This window comes from Mustela putorius, unplaced genomic scaffold, assembly GCF_011764305.1.
Source record: "Mustela putorius furo isolate JIRA1106 unplaced genomic scaffold, ASM1176430v1.1 tig00000129_pilon_pilon_pilon, whole genome shotgun sequence".
Taxonomy (NCBI): Eukaryota; Metazoa; Chordata; class Mammalia; order Carnivora; family Mustelidae; genus Mustela; species Mustela putorius.
Window position 1 is genome coordinate 9,539,812 of NW_025421290.1, and position 27,796 is coordinate 9,567,607.

At 36.6% G+C, this 27,796-nt stretch overlaps 1 protein-coding gene and 1 pseudogene across 2 annotated transcripts in view; one reads left to right on the forward strand and one right to left on the reverse strand.

Moving 5' to 3' along the window:
- The window catches only part of WDHD1 (WD repeat and HMG-box DNA binding protein 1), a 65,967-nt gene that overhangs the window by 37,355 nt on the left and 816 nt on the right, over window positions 1-27,796 (reverse strand). Inside the window, exons 3-10 of one of the 2 annotated variants that reach the window (XM_045069677.1) lie at window positions 18,461-18,572; window positions 11,276-11,427; window positions 10,028-10,139; window positions 9,805-9,855; window positions 8,924-9,019; window positions 4,281-4,373; window positions 3,137-3,243; window positions 2,636-2,777 (exon numbers count right to left, since the gene is read on the reverse strand). In XM_045069677.1, coding sequence (XP_044925612.1) covers window positions 2,636-2,777; window positions 3,137-3,243; window positions 4,281-4,373; window positions 8,924-9,019; window positions 9,805-9,855; window positions 10,028-10,139; window positions 11,276-11,427; window positions 18,461-18,572 — 865 coding nt within the window. The remainder of the gene's footprint in view (window positions 1-2,635; window positions 2,778-3,136; window positions 3,244-4,280; window positions 4,374-8,923; window positions 9,020-9,804; window positions 9,856-10,027; window positions 10,140-11,275; window positions 11,428-18,460; window positions 18,573-27,796) is intronic. The other variant, XM_045069688.1, reaches the window with a different exon arrangement.
- On the forward strand, window positions 17,685-17,856 carry LOC123390610 (annotated as a pseudogene).

A 27,796-nucleotide genomic window follows, 5' to 3' on the forward strand; every position in this document is an offset into this window, starting at 1 on the left:
GAAGGGCTATATGTACCCCAATGTTCATAGCAGCAAATAGCCACAGTTGCCAAACCGTGGAAAAAGCCAAGAGGCCCTTCAACAGATGAATGGATAAAGATATGGTCCACACATACAATGGAGTATTATGCCTCCATCAAAAAGGATGAATACCCAACTTTTTTTTATCAACATGGATGGTACTGGAGGAGATTATGCTGAGTGAAATAAGTTAACCAGAGAGTCAATTTTTATATGGTTTCACTTACTTATGGAGCATAAGGAATAACATGGAGGACATTATGAAAAGTAAAGGAAAAGTGAATTGGGGTAAACCAGAGGGGGAGATAAAGCATGAAAGACAATGGACTCTGAGAAACAAACTGAGTGTTTTGGAAGGGAGTGGCGGGAAGGTGGGTTAGCCTGGTGGTAGGTATTAAGGAGGGCAGGTATTGTGTGGAGCACTGGGTACAGTTGCATAAACAATGAATCTTGGAACACTGAAAAAAAAAAAAAAAAAGGACTTTTGCCTTATACTTACGATGATGTCCATAAAGTATTAGATGTATTATGATAGGAATATGTACTATGAAGAATAAAAGCAAAAAAGAAAAGAATGAGCAGTTAAGGGTTAAGGTTTTTTAAGAGGTAACCTTTAAACTAAAAACTGTTTTACAATTTACTTCATTTTTATCAGTTACACATGCATATAAATTAGTCAGGTTTATTATAAAAATGAAAATAGTCCTCCTGCACAGCCTCCAACTTACTTTTCTATTCTATTGGACAGTTCTTTTGATAACTTCCTCCATAGTTTTAAATAATATTCTAGTGTTATTTTTTTTTGGCTTTTCAGTTTTAATTATTATCTATTAAATAGATTCTATTAACTTCTATATATTAGGAAATATGAGGATTTGGTATAATTTTCAACCACCCCTATTCTCTTGTATGTATGTACATTATTCTCCTACTCCAATCCTCCCAATATAGAGATTATTATGACCATATAGATGATATTCATCGTTGAATAAAAATACTAACAGCTATTCATGGTTGACTATAACTTATAAAGTGTTGTGTTAGAGACCTTCTAATTCTATACATAATTCATATAATCCTCACAATAAAACTCTACATGGTAGACATTATTGCCATCCTCATTTTATAAATGTGGCATATTATGACCACTTTTCCTTCCTTTTGTAATTTTTTTCCCTGGAGTTAAGAATCCTCTCTCTTTAAGCCTTCTTTCTTGGACAGATTCCCCAAAACCAATTCCAATCTCTTGCCTGAAAAGCCTAAAACCAGCTGACAATGCCATAGGGGCCAACTATGAAAAATAGGCTGGGAATTTTAACTTCCAAGTATATACACTTTCATTTAATCCTTTTCAGTACAGTATTCCTCCTCCACCCAATGCTACTCAACTGTACCCAGTGCACCAACCAAAGACCTCTGTTTTACTTTTTCTAGAGAACAAATTTCCAGCATTCTGCCAGAATATACATGACAGTGAGGGAACATTAATGCTGAGATTGGAGATATTACTTGTTTGAGCACATTAGGTGTCCACATTAATGCTGAGATTGGAGATATCTACTTGTTTACTAAACCAACCTTCTGTTTATAGCCCCAGTTTTAGATGTGTCTAGTGCTACCAAATTCTGAAATCATTAAGGGATTCAGTCAGGCAGTGAAATACTATTTCAGGCAGGCAGTCTAAATTGCATCTCTGCTTTCCCCCAACTATGGTCTTAGGAGTCAATTTTTTGACTTTTTAAGAAACTAAACTTAAGTTTCCCATCATGCTTCTATTTTCCAGGGGTTCCAGTATCAGTATCCGAGTAGACATAAATGGAGGGGGGGCGGTTAAGTAAATGATCTTTAACTGGAACCCTAAACCAAGACTTAAAATAAGACTGGGTATATTTGCCATGTAGGAGGAATAACAAACAAAAATAAGGAGTTGTATAAAACAAGGTGGCCTGTTTAAAGCAGTTCAGTAACGCCAGATGGCTAAGCATTAAGAGATATAAGGGTAGCTCTAAGAGTTAAAGCTAATTCAGAGCAGAAAAGGTTTACAGGCCAAACTAAGCTATACTTATTAACCCTAATTTTTATCTATATTTATTTAAATAACAACCTCCAGAAAACCAGGATACTAAAATAGTATTTCACAGTGGTATTCCTTATAAAGCCAAGGAATATTAATAGGCATTCTATGGAGGGGAATCCATAAGTTTCTCAGTAAAATATATTTAGGAAGCATTAGGTCAAACAAGTTTGTTTGTTTTTTTTAAAGATTTTATTTATTTATTTGATAGAGAGAGATCACAAGTAGACAGAGAGGCAGGCAGGGAGAGAGAGGGAAGCAGGCTCCCCGCTGAGCAGAGCGCCTGACGCGGGACTCGATCCCAGGACCCTGAGATCATGACCTGAGCCGAAGGCAGCGGCTTAACCCACTGAGCCACCCAGGCACCCCAGGTCAAACAAGTTTAAATAATTTTCTTTATGACAGGTAATTACTGAACATCTAATATAACATGAATTGTGATTGTCCAAGAAAGTAATGTATTTTGTGGTGTTTTCCAAACCCATATGACAATAAAAGACTTTGAAAAAACTATTCCACCATCTATTTATTACTTGTTACCTTACTGCTTGATGTCTTTCCACTGGGTTCACAAACATTCTCCAGAAGCCCTAGATTTCCTTCTGCATCAGTATAAGCTATTCGACCACAAGTAGGATGCCATGCCAGGCCACAAATTGCATAACCCTTCTCATGTTTCACCCTAAAATTAAAAAGTGAGTTCTTAAAACAGTACCAAAGTATATAAACTATACATTGCTTTAGGTTAATTTTAATTAGAAAGGTTAAATGACTTCTGACAAACTAATAACTATATACTATATGTTTGTATTCTAACAGTCTAATAATTGCAAAAATTTGAAATGCTTCATAATAAAACAAAAAATCTAATAGAAATGAGAAAAAAACAAAAACAATAAAAAAAAGAAGGGGGGGTGTCTGGTTGGCTCAGTCAGTATAGCATCCAACTCTTGATCTCAGGGTCATGAGTTTGAGCCCCACACTGGGTATAGAGATTAGTTGGGAAAAAAAAAAAAGGACAAAAGATATGTTGAATCATACCTTTCCATGCATTCTTTGGTTTCCACATTCCAAACTATAATTAAACCATTAATACTCCCTGCAGCTAAATATTGCCCACAGGGAGACCAGGTTACTATATTTAGGGCCTATGAGGAAAAACAATGAATAAATAACAATCTGCACAATTCGAAACTAAACACTTATTTTTATTACCAAATTCAAATTTTTACAACCCATATTCTGTGTAACTTCTAATTAAAGTGATTCATAAAGGCAGGACAGTTTGGCAAGACTTTCTAAATTTCTTTTTCAGTAATATTTAACTATCACTAGCAGCTATTACTTTGTTTACCATGAGAAAATTATATTGACACAATTTTAAAAGCAAAATCTAAAAACTGTTACTATCCTAGAATACAGATCATAAAAAGTACCCTCGCAACCGTCCCTTTCAAGATGAAGAGAACCACAGTGAGTGAAGTGAACCATATTAAGCCATTGCTAATTTACTGGACCTCTTGTTTCCTTGAGAGCCAAATGGGAATGTATAACAGAAAAAGAGAGAGAGAATATAGACCAATAAACTTTCCTGCCCTAACATTTCAGAGTCTATCTGTGATCACAAGTATCAATGAAACTCACTAAACAATAATGGCTAATTAATTACTGATAATGTGAAAATAACACGTTCTAATATTATGTTAGGGTTAAATATGACTTCTTATAAATTAAGAGACTTTCTTATCAAATATCACAAGGAGGGAAGCCTGGGTGGCTCAGTCCGTTAAGCGGCTGCCTTCAGTTCAGGTAATGATCCCAGGGTCCTGGGACTGAGTCCTGCATCGGGCTCCTTGCTCAACAGGGAGCCTGCTTCTCCCTCTGCCTCTGCCTGCCACTCTGCCTGATTGTGCTCTCTCTCTGACAAATAAATAAAAATGAAATCTTAATTTTTTTTTCCACAAGGAAAGAGTTCACACAGAACCTAACAAAGACCTATTTACTGTCCAGTTACCTATTTACTGAGGGGGCAAAAGGTGGACACATGCACAACAATCTGGAGTTGTTCTCCATGTCCAACAATACTTCACTACAACTATATTTAGGCAAAGTGTAATACTCCTGCTAGCCTAATGAAAGTTTCACTTATAAAACCTACCTGAGGGGGAGGAAAAAAAAAACCTACCTGAGAGATGAAATTATCTGAAAGATCATATTGATTATTCCACGTTTCTCTTCTATATAGCTTAACAGACTTTTCCACAGGAACTGCCAGCAACTATTAGGAAAGACAAATGATTTAAACGAAAGTTTACATTAAATTAGAGAGAAAAAAAGCAAAAAAAAAAAAAATCCAAATAAGAATACAAAACATAAAACCAAAATCGTACTTTATTTGGCAACTAACAAAACTCTGAAAAACACTTAAAATTTTGATAAGCAAAGAATGAATGATCACTCTATTGCTTGCACTGACAACCAGAGCACTTACAGTTACATATTTCTGATACTACTTCTCAGGAATCTAAGCCCTTTGGATCTAAACATCTACCTCATTTGCCAAAAGGAAAGAAACAGATCCAGAATGCTTTAAATATATTAAGAAAAGGAAGTTGATTTTTTTAGACATTCTTCCAAAAAGCAGACTAACAGAATAAAAACCATATATTCTTTCCATGTTTATACAAAAAAGAGAAAACTATGTATTATTTATGAACAGAAACACTATGTTAACTGTATTGATTTTTAATTAATGTTTCATGAGCAAAATAAAAATACACACAAAACTCCTCAACTATCACTTTAACACAGAATGTAGTAGTCTTAAGAGTTCACATGCTACAAAGGGCATACATTAAAAGGAAGTCTCCCTCCCATCCCTAAATCCTATTTCTACTTCCCAAAGGTGCACATAAGCATAGACTGCACCAGAATACATAAGAACAGGGGTGGTTGGGTGGCTCAGCCAGTTATGTGTCTGCCTTCGGCTGAGGTCATGATCCCAGAATCCTGGAATCGAGCCCCATATCAGGTTCCCTACTCAGCCAGGAGTCTGCTTCTCCCTCTCTCGACTACTCCCCCTTACTTGTGCTTGTTCTCTCTTCTCTCTGTGTCAAATAAATAGAATCTTAAAAAAATAAAGCATACACACACACACACACACACAAAACAGTAGCATTCTATTTATACACCTACTGCTCTATAGCTTAATGTTTTTTATTTCACAATGTATCAGAAGACTATTCCCAGTGAGCACATACAGATCTACCTAACTTTAACAACTGCAGAATACCCTACTTTTAGGAATACCAGGCTTAAAGATACAAATGTAGTGATCCGAAGGGGCACATGTACCCCAATGTTCACAGCAGTAATATCCACAATAGCCAAACTATGGAAAGAGTCTAGATGTCCATCAACAGATGAATGGATAAAGAAGATGTGGTGTGTGTACACACACACACGAATATTATGCAGCCATCAAAAAATAAAATCTTGCCATTTGCAATGACATGGATGGAACTACAGGATATTATGCTAAGTGAAACAAGTCAATCAGAGAAAGCCAATTTTCATATGATCTCACTGATATGAGGAATTTGAGAAATAAGACAGAGGATCATAGGGGAAAGCAGGGGAAAATGAAACAAGACAACCAGAGAGGGAGATAAACCATAAGAGACTCTTAGTTTCGGGAAACAAACTGAGAATTATTGGAGAGGAGGGGTTGGGAAGGATGGAGTGACTAGATGATGGACACTGGGGAGGGTATGTGCTATGGTGAGTGCTGGGAGTTGTGTAAGACTAATGAATCACAGACCTGTACCCCTGAAACAAATATACATTATATTTTAATTTTAAAAAAAGAAAAAAAAAGGAATACCAGGATTTATTTAATCAGTTCCTATTAATAAATATTTAGGATGTTGCTATTCTTTTGCTACTACAAAGAGTGATACAACATTTTCATTATACATACCCTGCAGTGCATATATATAAATATGCTTACAGGATTTATGCCTAGAACTAGTACTGTTCATTCTGATAAAAAACTGCCACACCTACTTCCACATAGTATATAATCAAACTTTTGATGTTTGGACATCTGATAAATGAAAAACAGGCTATCACAATAGTTTCAATTTGCATTTCTTTTGGTATGAAAGGTTGCATATACTTTCATATGTCAAAAGTCATCTGTATTATCTTTTTCTATACACTGCCTATTCATGTCCTTGACCATCTTTCTATTAGGATCTTACCAACTTGGTTTTTTTTTTTTTTTTGAAAGGTTTTATTTTAGGGCACCTGGGTGGCTCAGTCATTAAGCGTCTGCCTTCGGCTCAGGTCATGATCCCAGGGTCCTGGGATCAAGCCCCGCATCGGGTTCCCTGCTCAGTGGGAAGCCTGCTTCTCCCCCTCCCACCCCCCCTGCCTGTGTTCCCTCTCTCGCTATATCTCTGTCAAATAAATTAATAAAATCTTAAAAAAAAAAAAAAGAAGGAAAAATTTTATTTTTATTTATTTTTCAAAAATCTTACTTACTTATTTCAGGGAAAGAGGAAGAACACAAGCAGGGGTAGACAGGCTGAGGGACAGACTCCCCGCTGAGCAGAGAGCCCAATGTGAGCCTCAATCCCAAAACCCTGAGATCATGACCTGAGCAATGCAACACTTAACCAACAGAGCCACCCAGGTGCCCCGAAGATTTTACTTTTAAGTAATCTCTACACCCAACGTGGGGCTCAAATTCACAACCTTGAGATCAAAATTTACATACTCTTACAAACGAGCCAGCCAGGCACCCCAGATCTTACTGATTTTTAAGAACTTTTTTTTAAAAAGACTATTTATTTCTTTGAGAGACAGTGTATGAGAGAGAAGATTAGTGGGAGGAGAGCAGAGGGACAAGCCAACATTAAGTGTGGAGCCCAACACAGGGCTTGATCCCAGGACCCTAAGATCTTGACCTGAGCCAAAGTCAAACACTTAACCTACTGAGATACCCAGGTGCCCCGACTTATAAGAACTTTCTGAATTTTAAGAAAATTAACTCTTGGGGCACCTGGGTGGCTCAGCTGGTTGAGCATCTGCCTTTGACAGGTCATGATCTCGGGGTCCCAGGATCAAGCTCCATGTCAGGCTCCCTGCTCAGGGGGTCTGCTTCTCCTTCTCCCTCTGCAGCTCCCCAGTTGTGTATGCTCTGTCAAATGAATAAATAATAAATAAATAGAAAATTAGCTCTTTGTCATATTTTTTCAAACATTTTTCCCAGTTTGTCATTCGTTCTTTGAAATATTTCATACAAAAATGTGTGCTTTTTATACCGTCAAGTTTATTAATCTTCCTGTAAAATTTCAATTACAAAGAAAAATTGAAAGAATTATATAGCAAACACGATTCATCATGTAGTAGGAAGCCTTTAAGATGGTTCTCAAAGATTCTCAGCTCCTGGTATTCATACTCTTTGCCAATATATTTACTCAGTCTTCTTTTCTCCACCTTTCAATAAACTAACTCTTTACATACTGGATCTATTTCTCTATTTAACAGATATCTATCCATGACTCAGTGGCACCCTTTAATTCTCATAGCATCATAATATGTGTATCTGACTAGATTAGACTCCAACACTTTTATTTTCTAAGACTTTGTTCTCCACATGGATTTTACAATAGCTCTACGGTCCCCTTCAAACATCTTACTCATATTTCACATTTGAATGTTCTCTAAACTATAGGTTAATTTAGGAAAGAACTGACATCTTTATATCGAAAATTCCCTTCTAAAAATGGAATATATTTTTCTATTTAAGTCTTCTTTTACTCCTCTCGATAGCACGTTAAAGTTTTCATTATACAGCCCTTTCACATTTTGGTAAGTTTACCCTTGTTAATTCAGCTTTTTTGATTTCACAGTAAATGCACCATTTTCCCCACTATATTTTCTAATAATTGTTTTTTAAAAAGATTTTATTTATTTGTCAGAGAGAGAGAGCGTGAGCGAGCCAGCACAGGCAGACAGAGTGGCAGGCAGAGACAGAGAGAAAAGCAGGCTCCCCACCGAACAAGGAGCCTGATGTGGGACTCGATCCCAGGACGCTGAAATCATGACCTGAGCCAAAGGCAGCCGCTTAACCAACTGAGCCCCACCATATTTTCTAAATGGCTATTTTTTATATACAGGATTGTTACTGGTTTTGCATATTAGTTTGTTTCCAAATGCCGTGGTGGATTTTCTTACTAATAATATTTTTCCCTCAGTTGATTTCTTAAGATCTTATATTCAACCATTTCATTTGTAAATAATAAGCATCCTCCATCCTCTTTTCAAACAATTCCTACCTTTCTATTGTCTATCAGGTGCTACTAAAATGTTAAATGCTACTAATAAAGTGGTAGACATAACAAGACTTTCCCGAGTTGTTCCATTATATACAAAATAAAGAATATAAAATTAACTCATACAAAATGTATGCTTCAGAAAGAACCTTTACAAAGTTAACATGTTTCCTTTTTTTTTTTTTTTAAAGTAGGCTCCATGCCCAGCGTGAAGCCCAACCCAGGGCCTGAACCCACAATCCTGAAAAATCAAGGTCTGAGCCCACACCATCAGTCACACGCTTTAACAAAATGAGCCACCCAGGCACCCCCAAAGTTAAAACGTTTCTTAAAGCATTTCAATACTTATTGGTTGGCTTGGGCACTAAAACTTACAACCTAAATGAAACAGTTATAATTTCAAAAACTAATTCTACTATTTTCACATTCAAAGTTGACAAGAACTACAAGTAACTAAAACAAAGGTTGAAAAGTAAGAGTCACTTACCTTCCCACTTTTTGGCTGCCAAGCAAGTCTGCAGATTGATTTTGCATTTATCACATCATTGCATTTTTGTAGCAGTGGCCAACTAATAGTACAAGTCTGATATTTTAAAAAAGAAAATTTATTTCCCTTTATGAAACTTCTCCCAAAGAGATATGCAGAATGGAATATATTTCAGAGGTGCTTTCTTCAACTGACATATAGCATGAAAAAAGCAACTTGATTCACTTTCATCTAACTATGATATAGGATTGACCTAAATTACTTTAAATAATTCAGAGGTATAAAAAGCACAAATCTTAAATATTTAATTAAATAAGTATATTTCCTATATAGAATAAGCAAACCATATACTCACTGAATACACGTATATACACACATGAAAAAAAAACTCGATACATTAAATTCTTAAAACATCTACAAAATTAAAGTTAAGAAATCTATAAAATGTTAAGGTATCAAAGTCAACTCTTTAAAACAGTTCAAACATGAGCAGAAAAAACAGTGGCTATTGAGGCATACCCTGTGGGGGATACTTTCCTCATCAGCCACATTATCTCTAGAATGCCTCAGGAAGAATTAATTGTTCCCTTTGCCAATCCAGAGACCACTTCCCAACAAGTGGTAGTTCATAATAGAGTAAATATATACTGACAGATTTTTTTTCCCCCACCTATTTATAAAACCTAAAACTGAAATATAAATCTATTTCCCATGTGATTGGGTATAAACACAATTACCCTTCAACACATTTTCACATTAGGTTATTACAGGATTTGATCAACTATAAAGAAAAAGAATTATTAATTTGACTCCATGCTATGTAATATCACATTTAAGGCAGAAATGAGCACAAGGTTTTAAATTCAAATTGATAAGTTTACCTGATCTGAAATTTGCCACACTTTGACAGATCCATCACAACTAGCTGATGCCTGCAAGAATAAAATAAATTTCTCTATGGTTACAACCATAATACCATAAGGTAATTGGTGCAACTGATAAACCAAATAGCCTTTTTATCAACTGTGTGAAATTTTTCACTAATTCCCTTATAATTTTAAAAATACTGAAAAAAAGAAAAGAAGAAATGGAAAAAATGATTACCAGAAAGATGTCCTTAGGATCAAAGGAAAGACTTAAAACAGGAGCATCATGTCCTCGAAATGTTTTCTGTTGGCTGCAATCCATCACATCTACAACTTTGAGTAGAAAATCACTATGAACAGTAAGAGTAATGTATAACAGAGTATTAATAAATACCCATGCAAAAACCTCTCCTACATCTACCCAAATATTTCAAAATCACAATACCCAAATACCCAAATATTTCAAAATCACAAGAGTAAATGTCATAATTTCTTTACAGCAACATGTAAAATTTGGCATCCAAATTTAAGGATCTACTTTTTAATCTTGGCTCTGTAAAGATACTAAAAACACAACTCAGGATTTCCCTTTAAAATACAAATACTTCCTAAGTGGCTTCCTTCATTACACCTTAAGCTTCTATTATTAATTAATTAATTAAAGTCCCAACCGTTTTTATTTTTAAGTCACAGCCACTTTTAAGAGCACTATGTCAGGGGCATCTGCGTGGCTCAGCTGGTTAAGCAGCTAGCTCTTGATAGCGGCATAGGTCATGATCTCAAAGTCCTGGGATCCAGCCCTGTGTTGGGCTCCATGCTCAGCAGGGAGTCTGCTTGAGATTTTTCACTCTCCCTCTCTATTCCTCCCCCTCCTCATGCACATTCTCTCTAAGATAAATAAATAAATTCTAAAAAAAAAAGTACTATGCCTTTTATTCCCCTCAGCAATTCATTAGTTCCTTTCTTTTTTCATATTACAAATAAGCATAAAGAGAAACAACAAAAATTCTGACAACTGAAGTTCTTCCCAAAATGATTTTTAAAATTTCGTATCAAACTATCATGTTTCCCCAATCTTTTTCAGCATTTATTGAACAGGCTGTCTGCAAAACAGTCTATCTCAATTAACAAAGAAGCACAAGGTTGCCCTCAAAAACCTTTACTAAAGACTTGAATATAAAAATTAGGCAGGGTACCTGGTTGATTCAGTCAGTTAAACATCTGACACTTGATTTCAGCTCGGGTCATGATCTCAAGGTTGTGAGACAGAGCCCCACATCAGGCTCTGAGTTGGGCATTGAACCCACTTAAGATTCTCTGTCTTCCTCTCCCTCTGCCCCTCCCCACCGCGCGCGCGCGCGCGCACACACACACACACACACACACACACACACAGGACAGAGTACTCAAAATGTTACACTGAAGCCAATGAATGAGGCCATTCTGTTCTAATATTACTTCCTTTTCAGGTATCAGAGGGCCTTACCTAGATCCAGCAGCAACTTTTCCACCATCCCCATTAAAGACCACATGGTTTGCATTTGTGGTGAAGCGAGTCAATATACCATCTGGAACTCCTTCAGGAAATGTGTGAACTTGAATAGTATTATTAGATACTGCAGTGACCAATTTCCCATTCTAAAAGAAACATTGGCAAAAAAAAATCCTAATCAATTGAGTCTCTCCATACTTTAACAATCCTATAAAAAACATAAAAGCTTATAATTGTACTTAATGTCAAGAGAAAAATCATCATTCAATGTCCAAGTTTCCTGAAGTACCTATTAGCAAAAAAAATTTACTTACTACCTTTACACAATTTAATTCTCACTTCATCAGCCAAATTTTTAGCCTCTGAATTTTCATTTACTTCTGACAAGAAAATTATTTAAATAGTATTTTTATGCATCCCCAAGTGTCATGAAAGAGACTCAAGGGAGCTTTTCAGAAAAAAAAAAAAAAAAAAAAAAAACATAGCTAGTCTCAGTGAGGGAACAGCACATCAGAAGGTATGGCTGGACTACAGCATTGCCACTGTGTTTCCACAATAAAATCATCAGATATCTTTGGAGTAAGTAAAATCTAAATGCAGAATCCATGGCTTCTCTTTAAAAACACTAAGTAAGAAGACAGCAGAATCAGAGGATCCTAAAAAGAATACACTTATAATGATGAACAGTGTAAAATGGTTGAGAATTACTATATTGTACAACTGGAACTAATATAACACTGTAGGTTAACTATACTGGAAGTAAAAATATAAACAACCTTTTTAAAAATAATAAAAACACTAAATGAACAGAAACTTTCAGGATCTGAAAATGATCAGCAGATACCATTGCTCTGCATAGACTTTGGCTAAGAATCATAAAAGGTCAAGTATCTGCCCTAGAACCTTAATTTTATTACTTACTTCTCTAGGAGGAACTAAGTCCTGACAGACTAAATCATCGTCTACCAATGCCTTACATGCTCTAATAAATCATAATCAATTATTGAGATTAAATGATAACTGCCAAAGAAACAAATTACTCAAGTTTATTAATAAATATCATACAGCAATAGGTCTCAGTCATATTTACATATGTAAGACCCTCCTCTTGTCTACAACACCTGCTCTCAGTCCAGTGGAAAAGAAACTTGGTAATACAGTGACATTTTACTACATAGAAAAATTGGGGAAGATGTCTACATCTGTTCAAGGAACAGTACAGATGACTCAGATTTGAACTATAATATATACTTATCTTCAATTACTGGAAAATCAGTGAAAAAAACTGTTTATGCCTACTTTGTAACTACTCTTCAAGTAATTAAACAATCCACAATACACTAAATCTATCAGAAGCTAATCTAACAATAACTTAAATGTGAAAACAAGAAGAGAATTCAGGAAAAACTAACCAACTCAAGACAACACATGATGCTACATGTTCTTTGGCAAAACTGCAGAAACATCAACTATATGTATGCATGTACAGGAATTTTGCAACCTGGCTGTGCTTCACTTGGCAGAGAGATCTCTCAGTGGAATCCAACTAAGCATCCTCAGTTAGATCTAGTAAAGAATTCTGGTAACCATTAACTGGTCCTCCATTCATGTGAAAATATTAAAGTATATATCTATACTTACTCACCCAAGAGACCTGAATAAAGGATGTGCTTTGAAGTCAATTTCCAACAAATCTACTGGGAAACCAAATCATTATCAGTCCTTTCTCAACTAGTAAAGCTAAAGAAAATTAAGCACTCAAAAAGAATCGGGGATCTGGTCAGATCACTCTTCTCCCTAGTAGACTGAGAAGAATGGGTCCAAACACAGGTTGACTTGAGCTCCAGTCCACAGCGTTCCTTTATTCTTTTTTAATATTTTTATTTATTTATTTATTTGACAGACAGAGATTACAAGTAGGCAGAGAGGCAGACAGAGATAGAGAGGAAGAAGGAGGCTACCCGCTGAGCAGAGAGCCTGATGTGGGGCTCAATCCCAGGACCCTGGGATCATGACCCAAGGCAGAGGCTTTGACCCACTGAGCCACCCCGGCGCCCCTGACCACTGTGTTCCTTACCAACAGAGTCAACTGACCTTCTTCAGACTTTTGACCTTTCCAAGAGTAAAATGGAGGTAATTTCACATACTTCCCCGTATCTTTGTTAAAAGGCCTTGACAATGTAAAATACTATGCAAGCTTTAACTATTACTACCAGTTGATTCATCTCATTTTTACTGTTTTTGGAGAGTGATATTTTCTCCACTTTGTTCTCAAACAAAACGTCTGACCATACTTCCCTATACCAATGACTCCAAAAACAGAAAGTATATTTATAAGCAATTATATTTTAAAAGGAAATCTGTTGTAAAATTTTCAGCTTCACATGGCTGTGTGGTAAAGTCATTTCAATGAAGTACCATAAACTCTATTCCTAAAGCCAAAGAAAACATTTAAGCACAGACTATCAGACTTGTAGTGGATTGAATAATGGCCCCCAAAAGACATGCCTAAGTCCTAAATCCAGTTACCTGGATTTTTTAGAAATAGTCTTATTTAGAAATAGGGTCTTTGCACACATAGTAAATTAAGGATCTAAATCTAATGACTGGTGTCCTTATAAGAAAATGGACAGGAGATTTGAGACACAGAGAAGAAGGCAATGTGAAGAGAGAAGGAGAGATAGGAGTGATGTATCTTCCAACTAAGGAACACTGAGGATAGCTGGCAACCCACCAGAAGCTAGAAAAAAAGGCATGGAACAGACGCTCTCTCAGGGTCTTGGAGTTAACCCTGCCCACACCTTATTTTCAGACATCTTACCTTCTGAACTGTGAGACAATAATTTTCTGTTGTTTTAAGCCATTGAGTTTGTGAAAATTTGTTACAGCTGCCCTAGAAAACTATTACAAGACCACCTTTTTTTTTCCTTCTTTACAGTTTTTTCATACACAAATAATGCAGTGCATACATACTGTATAAGAAAATTAAAAAAATGAAATTATTCTGGCCAAAGCATGAGTTTCCCTACTCTAATGAAATAATCTCCACTAACATTTTGGGGATAAGTCTTTCTAGCTTTCTTATGTACATTTATGTATATATGTATCCTTTATCTTAAACATAAGACTACACAATACAGACCACTCTGCAACTCTCTTTCGTTTTTCAACTCATTGTAAATATCTTTGCAGATATATAGTGCTCACTCTTTTTTGTGGCTACATAAAAATACATTTCATGGGTCTACCAAAATTTATGAAATAGAGACGTCTGGGTGGTTCAGTTGGTTAAGCATCAGCCTTCAGCTCCAGTGATAATCCCAGGGTCCTGGGATCCAGTCCCGGACCTGGTTGGACTTCCTGTTCAGCTGGGAGCCTGCTTCTCCCTCTTCTTGCCGCCCCCCTTGGGCTTTCTCTTGCCATCTCTCAAATAAATAAATAAAAATCTTTAAAAAAAAATTTTACAAAACAAATTCTCTCCTGAAGGACACTTCAATCAGTTCTAACTTATAAACAGTAATTTTAAAAATATACTTGACCAAAAAAAAAAAAATATATATATATATATACTTGACCACACAAATAGAAGGAATATAAGAATTTCCTCAGGGTAAAGGGTACCTGGGTGGCTCAGTTGGTTAAGCAACTGCCTTCAACTCAGGTGATGATCCCAGGTTGTGGGATCAAGCCCCATGTCAGGTTCCCTGCTGAGTGGTAAGCCTGTTTCTCCCTCTGCCTGTCCCTACCCTTACATGCGCTCTGACAAATACATAAATAAAATCTTAAAAAGAAAAAAAAAAAGGGGTCACCTGGGTGGCTCAGTGGGTTAAACCTCTGCCTTCAGCTCGGGTCACGGTCTCGGGGTCCTGGGATTGAGTCCTGAGTTGGGCTCTCTGCTTAGCGGGGAGCCTGCTTCCCCCTCTCTCTCTGCCTGCCTCTCTGCCTACTTGTGATCTCTCTCTGTGTGTCAAATAAATAAATAGAATCTTAAAAAAAAGAATTTCCTCAAAGTAAATAGCCAGAAATGACCATGTGCATTCTATGTTTTATACACAGTATGAATTCACTCCCTTTTTTTTTTTAATTTGAAAGGGGGCAAATGAGAGAGGGGGAAGCGCCATCCAAGGAGCAGAGGAGTATGACAAGACTCCTTGTTTGGTTGGTTTTTTTAAAGATTTTATTTACTATTTGACAGAGAGAGACACAGCCAGAGAAGGAACATAAGCAGTGGAAGTGGGAGAGGGAGAAGCAGGCTTCCTGCCAAGCAGGGAGCCCGATGGAGGGCTCCATCCCAGGACCCTGAGATCACAACCAAAGCCGAAAGCGATGCTTAACAACTGAGCCACCAAGGGGCCCAAGACTTTTTGTTGAGGACGAAGCCTGTCATGGGGTTCCATCCCACAACCCTGAGATCATGAACCAAGCTGAAATCAAAAGCAGGTCAACCTACTGAGTAGCTCAACCACTGAGCCACACAAACATCCCTCAATTTACTTCTTAAAAAGCTCCCCAAGCACACCTGGGGACTTGATTTCAGCTCAGGTCATGATCTCAGGCTCATGAGATGGAGCCCTGTGTGGGGCCTACTTAAGATTCTCTCTCTTCCCTCTGCCCCTCCCCCCACAAAAAACAAACAAACAAACAAACAAAAAACCCAAAACTCCCCAGTTACATTTCCAGCAACTGTTGTGCAATACTGTAAAATAATAGAAAATACATATTGCTCTCTGCCTCTTATTCCTGGCAGAGTTCCTAAAACCCTTGAAATTTCCTAAGTGATAAGACTACTAGGCAGTTTTTGCTCTAATATTTGGTCTTTGATCCCAGTTCCTGACACAAGTTCCTAAATTCCCTGAGATTTCCTGGGTGATAGAAAAGACCCTTCAAAGGAGGCAATTCTTGGTGGGCTCCTGGATAGCTTCAGGATGAGGGCTGGTCATCAAAAAAATCAAACCATGATTAGAAACAGAACTTTCAGCCTTATCCCATCATCATCCAAGAAAGGAAGAAGGGCTGGAAATGGAATTAATAATCAATTATGCCAATGTAATGAAGCCTCCATAAAAATCCCAATGGTATGAGGTTCAAAGAGCTTCTCAGTTGGTGAACACATCCCCATTAACAGGAGGGCAGAGGATCCCAACTCCATGGGGGGAAAAAAAGCCTTTCAGACCTTCCCTATGTACTTCTTCATCTGGCTGTTCACCTGTATCCTTTCTCTATATTTCACTACATAATGAACTGGTAGGAGTGTTTCCCTGAATTCTGTGAGCTACTGTAGCAAAAGACTGACTCCAAATAAGTGGGATCCTCTGATTTATAGCCAAGTAGGACAGATGCTGTGGGTAACCTGGGGACCTACTACTTGCAGCTATTATCTGAAGTGGGGGTCAGTCTCATGGGACTGAGCCCCTGAACTCTAAGGTCTGTGCTCACTCCTGTCAGTGTCCAAATTGAACCGAACTGTAGGACACCCAGCCAGTATTACAGAAAATGCTTGGTGTAGGATAAAAAACCCACACACCTGGTGCTGGAAATGTTATGAGGAAGGTAGTAGTGTGAGAATAAAGGAAAAAGATAGGAAAGTGTTCTTCCTTTACAAATACTTACTTCTCCAAACCCTCACTAATACTGGAATTAGCAATATTTTTCACCCTTGCTAATCTGATAGAAAAAAAAAATTCAATTGTTTAATTTCTACTTCTTTGCTTATTAGTGAAATTTAACTTGTATCTAATATATATTGATCATTTCTATTTTTCCTTCTGGGAATATATTTTCCATTATATATGACCATTTTTTTTTTAGATTTATTTATTTGAGAGAGAAAAAGAGCACATGTGAGAATGCACAGGAGCGGGAGGGAGGAAGAGAGAAGCTCAAGCAGACTCCATGATGAACATGGAGCCTGACACAGGGCTCAATCTAAGCCTGAGACCACCACCAGAGCCAAAACCAAGAGTTAGAAGCTTAACTAACTGCACCACCCAGATGCCCCTATATAGGACAATTTTAAAAGAACATCTTAAGTATCTAAAGACTATCTCATTCCTCTACCTTAATGAACCTGGGTTTGAAAAAAACATGAATTCTGTGAAAATACTTTTTTCTACCCAAATACAATACACTCAAGTTAAAATTCATCACAAATAAAAAGCTTAGTGGTTTTTAGATACTTAGTTTGCAAAAGTCTTCTGAAAACATGTCTCCATTCTCCAAATAACCTACATATCATTCCCCTATTTACACCTTACATAAAACATTAGAGGGGCGCCTTGGTGGCTCAGTTGATTAAGTGACTGCCTTCAGCTCAGGTCATGATCCCAGAGTCCCGGGACTGAGTCCCGCATCAGACTTCCAGCTCCATGGGGAGTCTGCTTCTCCTTCTGACCTTCCCTCTCTTAGCTTTGCGCAGTGGCACTATTGTAGCCAATGAGGTTTATCCAAGGCGCAATTATTGCTAACTGACCTCCCCTCTGATGCTCTCTCTTACTCTGTCTCTCTCTCTCTCAAATAAACAAAATCTTTTTAAAAAAAACAAAAACATTAGAAATATGTATATGTCTTGAAAAAGTTAAAATATTCCTCTTTTCTTGTGTAAATGGTTGTCTAAATTAGTGAACTAAAAACTTGAGAATGCCATGGAGTTTTCTCTCAAAGGAAAATAAAGGGAACATTTAAATCTCAAAAGAAAAAGTATAATTTCTTGCAAATATTTTAAATGGTTTACCATTAATAAACCATTTATCACCTTTAATAAACCATTCAGATTTTATTTTTTAAATTTTTATTTAAGATTATTTATTTGACAGAGAAATAGGGAGAATGAGGAGGCAAAGCAGCAGGCAGAGGGAGAAGGAGAAATGGGCTCTCTGCCAAGCAGGAAGCCCCATGCAGTGCTCAATCCCAATAGGACCTGAGCTGATGGCAGTCGCTTAACCAACTGAGCCGCTCAGGTGCCCCCCATTCAGATTTTAAACCCATTCAGATTCAGATTTTACTTGTAAAATTTTTGGGAAATTTATTGTATTATTATGGTACACATTTGAATATTATGATTTCATAAGAGAAAAAAATAAAAAGCACATTCAAAACTTCAACAAAAATATTCTTTACACATTTATAAAAAATCAAACAGCAGTATCACTTCTCATGGTTTGCTATAAATGTTTCCAATACCTTCAAAGCACATGAATATGCCTTTTCTCCAACGTTAATGGACTTAGGATCATCATCATCTAAGTCTTCCCAAATCCTCACATCACCATCACTTCCACAAGTCACAATATAACTGTGAAGGGAACACACTCATTAAAAGGTCATCCAAGTTTCAGGAAAGAAAAAAAAAAAGTCACCCAGTTTCAGGCCTATTAATTTTTTGGGAATACTTTATCTTCTTTTCAATAAAATTAAAGTGTTACTCAATGTTTTCTCACTTTACATACATAGGTCTTAATAAAAAGGCCTGCTAATCTCCTATCCTATAAAACGAAAAGTGAGTTTAATGTTCCCTACAGTTTCTCCTTGGCATAAAATTCTTTATCTGGAATAATATAAGAAAGTTGAATGGGTAATCTCTGTTAACAACAGGGACCAGGTCTACCTTGCTTACCACTGTGCCTCTAGCACAAAGCAAGCGGACATATAGAAGCCTTGATAAATATTTGTTGAATGAATAAGTGGATGGATACAAGAGCTCAGTTATCCTAAGCTGATTATCAAATGGCCACCTGTATCTCTCATGTCTTGTTTTAAACCCATATTCCTGGTGCTTTTATTCATTTGGTATGTGTCCTGACACATATAAAAGCAAAAAATATAAAAAAGTAACATGGCAAATGGCAAAGAGAAGCCACATAAAGAACTGTAGAGGTTCATAAGAAAGGTGGTGTCTACATGGGGAAGTCAAAGGGCAAGTAGAATTGGATATGCTGAGATTGGTGAAAAGAGCAGTTCCAGAGGAAACCACATGAACCAGAATATGAAGTTAGTAAAATATGGGGGAGTTCACTTAGAGCAGAACAGACAGTACAGGAAATTGAGAAAGAAAATGTAGATTGGGGGTCATCCTATTTACAATGATCTTAATGTAAGTGTAGAAGCTTGGATTCCCTTCTATAGGAAATAAATAGAACCGTTAGTCTTTTTGTCTAGGACATTCCTTTTTTTTTTTCTTTTCTTAAAGTTTGTATTTATTTGCTAGAGACAGAGAGAAACCAAAAGCCAGAGGGAAAAGCAGACTCTGTGCTGAGCAGAGAGCCCAAAGCGGGGCTTCATCCCAGGACTCTGTGATCATGAACTGAGCTGAAGCCAGACACTTAACCAACTGCGCCACCCAGGTGCCCCAGCTTAGGACAATCCTGATTTATGCATACAGCTGGTTTAGAATAGGTCAATTTTTTTAAATTTTAAGACATATTAGTATTGGGGCACCTGACTGGCTCTGTCAGAAGAGCCTGTGACTCTTAATCTTGGGTTGTGAGTTTGAGCTCCATGTTGGGCATAGAGGTCACTAAAAAAAAATACATAAACTTTAAAAAATAAATAAAATGTAGTATCTTTAAAAAAAACATTAATATTATTTGCATCAAAACTGGTTAGGTGGGTTTGACAGACCTCTTTGCATTTCCAGCTTCTGCCATGATCTTGTTTACTAGTGAAACATGTACAATTAAAGAATTCTCCCTTTATCACATAAGTAAATCTAAAAGACAAGTGATAACCCATCTCCCCATTCTAATCCTTTTTTAAATTAGCATATAATGTATTGTTTGTTGCAAGGCTACAGGTCTGTGAATCATCAGTTTTACACTACTTGATGCAACATAACTAAGACCTCCTTTCGCAGACAATAGGGACTAACAAACAAAAACTAAAGTGAAGTCAGTCAAGAGGCCTTACAGTGATTTCTTTTAGTCCTCAGTAGTGATGGGATAAGGACTTCATATTACTGTTGCTACTGACTATTTGACCCAATCAGCCGGCCAGCAAGGGAGAAGTTGCAGGTGCCAGTTGGCAGTACCAATGGCAAATTATAGTGAAATACAGTGGAATTAATGAGAAATATATGCAACAAATAGTTAAGTTAAATAGTTAAGTTGAGCTTTTAGAGTTGCCTAAACATTCTTCTGTGTTTTTGTCATTTACTATAGGAATAAAACTAAATGTTAACTTTATTATTGATTATGCCTTTGAATGAAGTACCTTACAGTAGCAACTAAAAAAAAGCTACAAGTTTAACAAAAGTACACATTTAACAAAAAATTAAATACTACATTTCTGCTTCTCAAGAAGTTGATAATGGAACTGTAACATGAACAAAATGTTAGTTGACGCTTATCATGGGGGCTGGATTGATAACACCAACCATATGAAGTCAGAAGACACAAAATTTCTGAAGAAACCTGAGCATCTACTTTGTAAGTTAGTAGTTATTTTGTGACTTCCTGAAAACCATGCTTCTACAGCTGCAGAGTCTGCATTTTGTCAGGCAGAACTTTTCATAATTTAGTAGTGTCCAATAGAACTTTATCTTAAAGGATGGAAATGGTCTCAAACAGGCTCCTGAGTAATTAAAGTGGGGTTTAAAATGTCACTCATGCAACTGAGGAACTGAATTTTAAATTTAATTAACTTTAATTAAAATCTAAAGAGCCACCTGTGTCTGGTGGCTATTGTACAGAACACTGCAGCATTAAAACAGATGACAGCGATTCTAAATTAATTTTGTTCATTTTTCATTTTAATTTTTCGAATTCAAGTATGAAGTAAAGTTATAGCTGTTAATACGTTGTTGCCATTAGTAAAATAATTTTTCAAACAGTTAAATGATACTGGCTATATTTCAAAGTCATCAGAGGGTTTAAATAGAGAATCAGTCAGATTAATTCCAATAATGGCTTAGTCTTCTCTTCAGCTCATGGAAACAAAGTAAAGCTTCTAGAAGTTTATTCTGTGGATGTGAAACATCTAACATCATTGGCGATCCTATATAACTTCATTTGAAAAGTTCAATGCTAAAGATAAAATTCTTTATTTTTGTACTAATAACAACATTTTGGTTGAGCACAGCACTGTAGCAAAAACAATGTACTTACTGAGTTAAGAAACCTATGAAACATGTATGTACTTCAAATTGAAAGTGTAATTCATAACCAAATGCACTGTGATAATGTACCAATTAAAACAGAAGCCATAATTGTCAAATTCTGAGATCATTTTATTTATACCAGAAAAACAACAAAAATTTTTTTAACAAACTGATATTAAATACATAAAAATACTTCAGCATTGCATGAGGTGCTTTTTCTTCTGCCTATCATCACTTAGTATTTTTTTAAATCTTTGAGCCTTTGAAGAGTGACTTTTTAAAATTTAAATTTAATTAGCTAACATATAGTGATGATTAGTTCTAGATCTAGTGTTCAGTGATTCATCAGCTGTGTATAATACCCAGTACTCATCACAGCAAGTGTCCTCCTTGATGCCCATCACCAAGTAACCCCATGAAGAGTGAATTTATAAAACCTACATGTCCTATAATGATGGTATTATTATTACTGGAAACAAGTTCCCTAAGTCTTAGTAGCATCTTGCTCAAAATCAGTTAATAATTTTTAATTTAAGCATTCAACTTAAGGCTTTGAAGCTTTCAGTAAAATGCAGTTAATGAAAACAAAGCTTATGCACAGGAAGATAACTAAAACATATCCCTTCAAAAGCAAATAAGAATTGAACAAACTGTACATTAAAAGCTAAAAGACTGAATGATATAATTTTGAAACTCATTCATTGTACTCTGGAATATCTTGACCTATGAGAAGAATTTTTTGAGGGAACTCCTTTTTCAATTGTATAAATTTATGAACATATTCATAAATTTATTTTTAAATTTTTTATTTAAAATTTTTAAATTTTAAATTAAGTACACTTAAAATTTGTGAAACATTCAAAGAAACCACACACAACTTACCTGATGAATTTTATCTTTAAAAATATTAAAGAACTAATAAAATAAAGTAAAATAAATTTTAAAAATATTGAAGACCTCACTACTGAAAAAGGATACTCTGAATACAGGTTAAAAAAAAAAAACAAAAAAAACCAGAACTTGTAAAAATACTGAAGGTGAAAGATTTACCTATTTAAAATAAATTTTTAAAAACTGAGACTCTTCTGGGACGCCTGGGTGGCTCAGAAGGTTGAGTTTCTGCCTTCAGCTCAGGTTGTGATCTCCAGGTCCTAGGATGGAACCTCATGTCAGACTCCCAGATCAGTGGGGAATGTGCTTCTTCCTCTCCCTCTGCCTCTCCCCCTGCTTGTGTTCTCTCTCTCTCTAATGAGTAAATAAAACCTTTACCAAAAAATAAAAATAAAATAAATAAAAATTGAGATTCTTCCATTTAACAGAATTTGCTTTGACCTTACCAGGTATGTGAGAACCTAAAGAGAGTATTTTCTGATTGAAAAGTATTATGGTCTAGGGTCACATGGGTGGCTCAGTCAGTTAAGCATCTCTGTTGGACTCAGTCATGATCCAGAGTCCTGGGATAGAGTCTGCCATCCATCAGGGCTCCCTGCTCTGCCTGCTGCTCCCCATGCTTGCCCGCTTGTACATGGGCTCTCTCTCTCTCTGACAAATAAATAATCTTCAAAAAAATTATGGTCTAAAAGAAAGTCACTGAAGGTCTCACTTCAAGTTCTCACTATAAATTTAACTCTGAGGAAGACTCCAATTTTATAATAAAAATAAAAAGACAATATTGAAAAAAATATTTTTCAGAAAAATATCAGTAATATCATGTTAGAGGAAGGCTAAAAAATGATTAAAGTACATGAATATGTACCAAAAATATTCTATTTATGTAAATGTTTGGATTATATGTTCAATGTTTAGAAAATCAAAGTAAAATTTTTTTTAATGTTTTAATGTCACAAATGTTTTTATGAAAAAATGTTTTGAAACAGTTTTTGAAAAGAAATGTTACAGATCTACCAAAACAGAATAATTTGCAAATCAATAAATAATTTTAAAAACTAATTTTAACTCTTGAAAGTTTTCTCCTCATTTCCAAAGGTGCTCTGGTTTGGATGGTAAGAAAATCACTGTTAAGTTTCTGAGTAAAAAAACCACTGTAAGGACTAATTCTATCATGCTTTTATCCTCTTTGTGACATAACTACAAGAAGCCAATGATTACCAAGTTATTTCTCACCATCTGGATTCTCCATCCTCACAAAGCAATGTTCTGTCCCTCATCTGACCCCCCTCTCCCTGACCCTTCCACTGGCCTCATGAAATTCACGGTCAGGCACCAGAAAAATCTCTCCATCCTCAGCTTTTTTTCCCAACATTTCTTCTGAGAACACTGCTTCATCTTCAGCCCTCTTAAAGGGTGGCTAATTTTTCTTCTACATTCCTGTGGGGTCTATTGATGGGCCTCCCTTGCATTTCACTATTACTTCCATTCTATTGCTACAAACTATTCTTAAAAAAAAAAAAAAGAAAAAGAAAACAGCAAAAAACTGCTATCAAAACACTTATAAATCACTAGAGAAATCTCCCATGTTCCCTAAGAATTTTTAGCACAAGGCTGGCTCACTGTCATTCTCTAAGAACACTATTCCTATCGTAATTCTTAGTATTATCAGTATCCATTTAGACAAAGACTTACACCAAACCTTGTCTTCCACCTCATCCTCAAACCCCCATGGTCATAGCATAAATTTTGTCTTTATCAATATTGCAACTGCTTCATAACTTCAATTTCAATCACCCTAATCACTTATCTTTTCACCTTATACCCTTAATATCCTAACTTCAACAATTTTTTTACTTCTATTAGGATCTACAATCTATTGAAACTACTTCCTCACTGTCTCTCACTCCCTTCAAATTCTCACATCCCTCCTAATCTGGCTTAGATTCCAGTCTGTCCTTCAGATCACTCCTTTACCTCATCCTCAAACTTTCTGACCCTTCTTCACTGTGTCATACTTACCTGGCAAATTCCCTATCTATGCCTATTAATAAATTTGTACGTGAAGCACCTGGGTGGCTCAGTTGATTAAGTCTCTGCCCTTGGCTCAGGTCATGATCCTGGGGTCCTGGGATCGAGCACCACTGCAGGGTCCCTGCTGTGTGCTCTTTCTCTTTCTCCCTCTTCCTTAAGCAAGTAAATAAAATCTTTAAAAAAAAAAGTTTGCACTTGCAGAGCTAAACACAGCTAGAGAAAAACACATAACTGGGTTGTCTGGTCTCACTTTAAATTTGTGATCACTAACCTAAAGTAGGCTTAGTGCTGCCCAGTATTCCACCTAACATTTCCCTAGGCCTTTCAGCTTTCCTTCTCTTCTGAACATCTATCTCATATATACTCCTCTTTCTTCAAACCTTTACTGCCTCCCACTCTTAACTTTGCTTCTTCTTTTACTCAGAAAACAGATGCAGTCTACAGAAATTGGCTGCATGTTCTCCCCATCCCATTTAGTTGCTCCTTCCTTCCACTTGTGAATTTGACCATGCTCTTACCTTTGGCCACTGTCTACCCCTTATGCACTATACTGTAGCCCCTCTCACCTACTGAAGGCTACCACTCCAGCAATTCTCCCTCTTTCTATTCTAACATCAACTTATCCCTCTCTGTCAGATCATCCCCACTCTACATATACTGTATCTCTCACCTTAAAACAAAGACCTTTCCTGACCTCAAATTCCTATCCAACTACCCTTGCTCTTTATGTGTCATCCTTACGAACTCCAGTTCCTTCCTTTCCATTTTCTTGAATCTACGGAGACAAGGTTTTCATTCTTACCACTCCATTTAAAAAGCTCAAGATCATCCAGTGCCTCCATATCACTAAATCTAATGGTGGATTCTCAGTCCTCAACTTGACCCACCACCATCTGACATAGTTTATTACTTCTCTCCCTTTTTTTTAAAAAAAGAATTTATTTATTTATTTGACAGAGAGAGACACAAGAAGAGAGGGAATATAAGCAGGGGAAGTGCAAGAAGGAGAAGCAGGCTTCCACCAGAGCAGGGAGCCTGATACAGGGCTCCATCCCAGGACCCTGGGATCATGACCTGAGCCAAAGGCAGAAGTTTAACAACTGAATCACCCAGACGCCCCACTTTATTATTTCCTTCTCCTTAAAATGCTTATATTTCAGGGCACCTGGGTGGCTCAGTGGGCTAAGCCTCTGCCTTCGGCTTGGGTCATGATCTCAGGGTCCTAGGACTGAGTCCCACATCGGGATCTCTGCTCAGCATAGAGCCTGCTTCCCCCTCTCTCCCTCTACCTGCCTCTCTGTCTACTTGTGATCTCTGTCAAATAAATAAATAAAATTTAAAAAAAAAAAGCTTCTATTTCATTTGCCTTCTAGACATCATTCTTGTCTCTTGATTTTCTGCTTTTTCCAGTCACCTTTTCTTAGTCTCCTTAGCTGGATCTTCCTCTCCAACTTGATCTCTAAATGTTTTGGAGTGTCCCAGAGCTTAGCCCTTGAACCTTTTTCCTTTACATTTACTCTATCCCTAGGCGATTTCATCTAAGTTCATAGCATTAAATATCTACTTATTGACAACTTCCACATGTAGATTTGCAGCCTGGACCTCAATCCTGAACTCCAGGAAACATCAGCAAAAATAGATTTCTAGGGTGCCAAGGTGGCTCAGTCGGTTAGGAGTCTGCCTTCAGCTCAGGTCATGACCCCAGGGTCCTGGGATCAAGTTCCACATCAGGCTCCCTGCTCCGTGGGGAGTCTGCTTCTCCCTCTCTTTGTACCTGCCATTCTGCCTGCTTGTGATCTCTCTCTCACACTCTAATAATAAATAAATATTTTTTAAAAAACCATATAGATTTCTGTTTCTAGCTTACATTTATTACTTCTCCTAGCTTTCAACCCATTTTATCCGACTGTCTACATCTCTAATTGATCTCAAAGAAACATTCTAAATGTCCAAATGTAAACTCCTAATCTCCACTCTCATTCTACCTCTGAAATAATCTCTCCAAGCATTTCAGATATCTGTGAATGGCACTATCATTTCTCCAAATGTTATATCCAGAAACATAGACATTATCCCATACATCTCCCTCTCCTTCATCTTTAATGTCTGATCCACCCTATTGATTCTACCTTTTAAGTATTTCCTGAATGTATCCTTTTTTCCATACACATCTTCTCTAGTTCAAGCTTCCATCATACTCTATCAGAGTAATACAGATCCCAGTCTTTCTGCATCTACTTCTACTCCTCCAATTCATCCTCCACGTAACTTCTCAAAAACAAGAGTCTGGTCACATGTTTCTGCTTCAAATTTTTAAAATATTCCTACTACTTTTAGAATAAAAATATTATTCTATTATTATTATAATATGTATAATATATATTATACATATATATTTATATATAACATATAAATACATATAAATATATATTATAAACATTATTCTAATATTATCATATTAAGATTCCTTAATAAAGTACAGAAGGTCCTGGCTAGGATAACTGCTACCTACCTTCACAGATTCATCTCTCATCAGCCCCCGTATCACACTCTACATTTTGGCATCCCTAGCTTTCTTTCAGTCCTTTAGGCATGGTCCCTACCCCCACTGGAATTTTGCAGTGTTCCCTCTGTCTGGAATGCCATCACTACCACCTCACTGCCATCATCACCCCATCTCTTTTTACTCCCGAACGTCTACTCAATCTTCAGATCTCATCTCAAGAAACAACCCCTCAGAGAAACCTTCCCTGCTTCCTCAAGCTGTATCAACTTCCCTTCAAATATACTTATCATTGCACCTATCACTTATTTCTAAACACACATTTGCTTTTGTGATTAATTTGTGCTCAATGTATGTCGATTTAAAAAGACTTCAAGGTCAATTAAGGAATTGATTGTGCTTTGTACTACTGTGCCTCTAGCCTCCACCAGACTTGACACCCAAGTATATTTTTCAGTGAAAGAATCAACACAGGAGTGACCGTGGAAGCCACACAACTGGACAGTACTGCAGAGGAATGAAACTTAAAAAGGTAAAAGAGACCAGGGTTTTGGGAAAATATCACAATTTAGCAATCAAGCAGAGGAAATAAGTTGGGAAAAAAGCGATCAAAAGGGGGTATGGGGTAACTGAGTGATGGACATTAAGAAGGGTACCTGATATAACGAGCACTGGGTATTATATTAAGACTGATGACACTGGGGCGCCTGGGTGGCTCAGTGGTTAATCGTCTGCCTTTGGTACAGGTCATGATCCCAGGGTCCTAGGACGGAGTCAGGCCATCAGGCTCCCTGCTGAGCAGGAAGCCTGCTTCTCCCTCTCCCACTTCCCCAGCTTATATTCCCTCTCTGTCAAATAAACAAATAAAATCTTTACAAAGAAAAAAAAAAAAAAAGACTGATGAATCATCAACCACGACCTCTGAAAGCTAAAAATACATTATATGTTAATTTTTAAAATAAATTAATTTTTTAAAAAGCTGTCAAAAGGTTAAAAACAA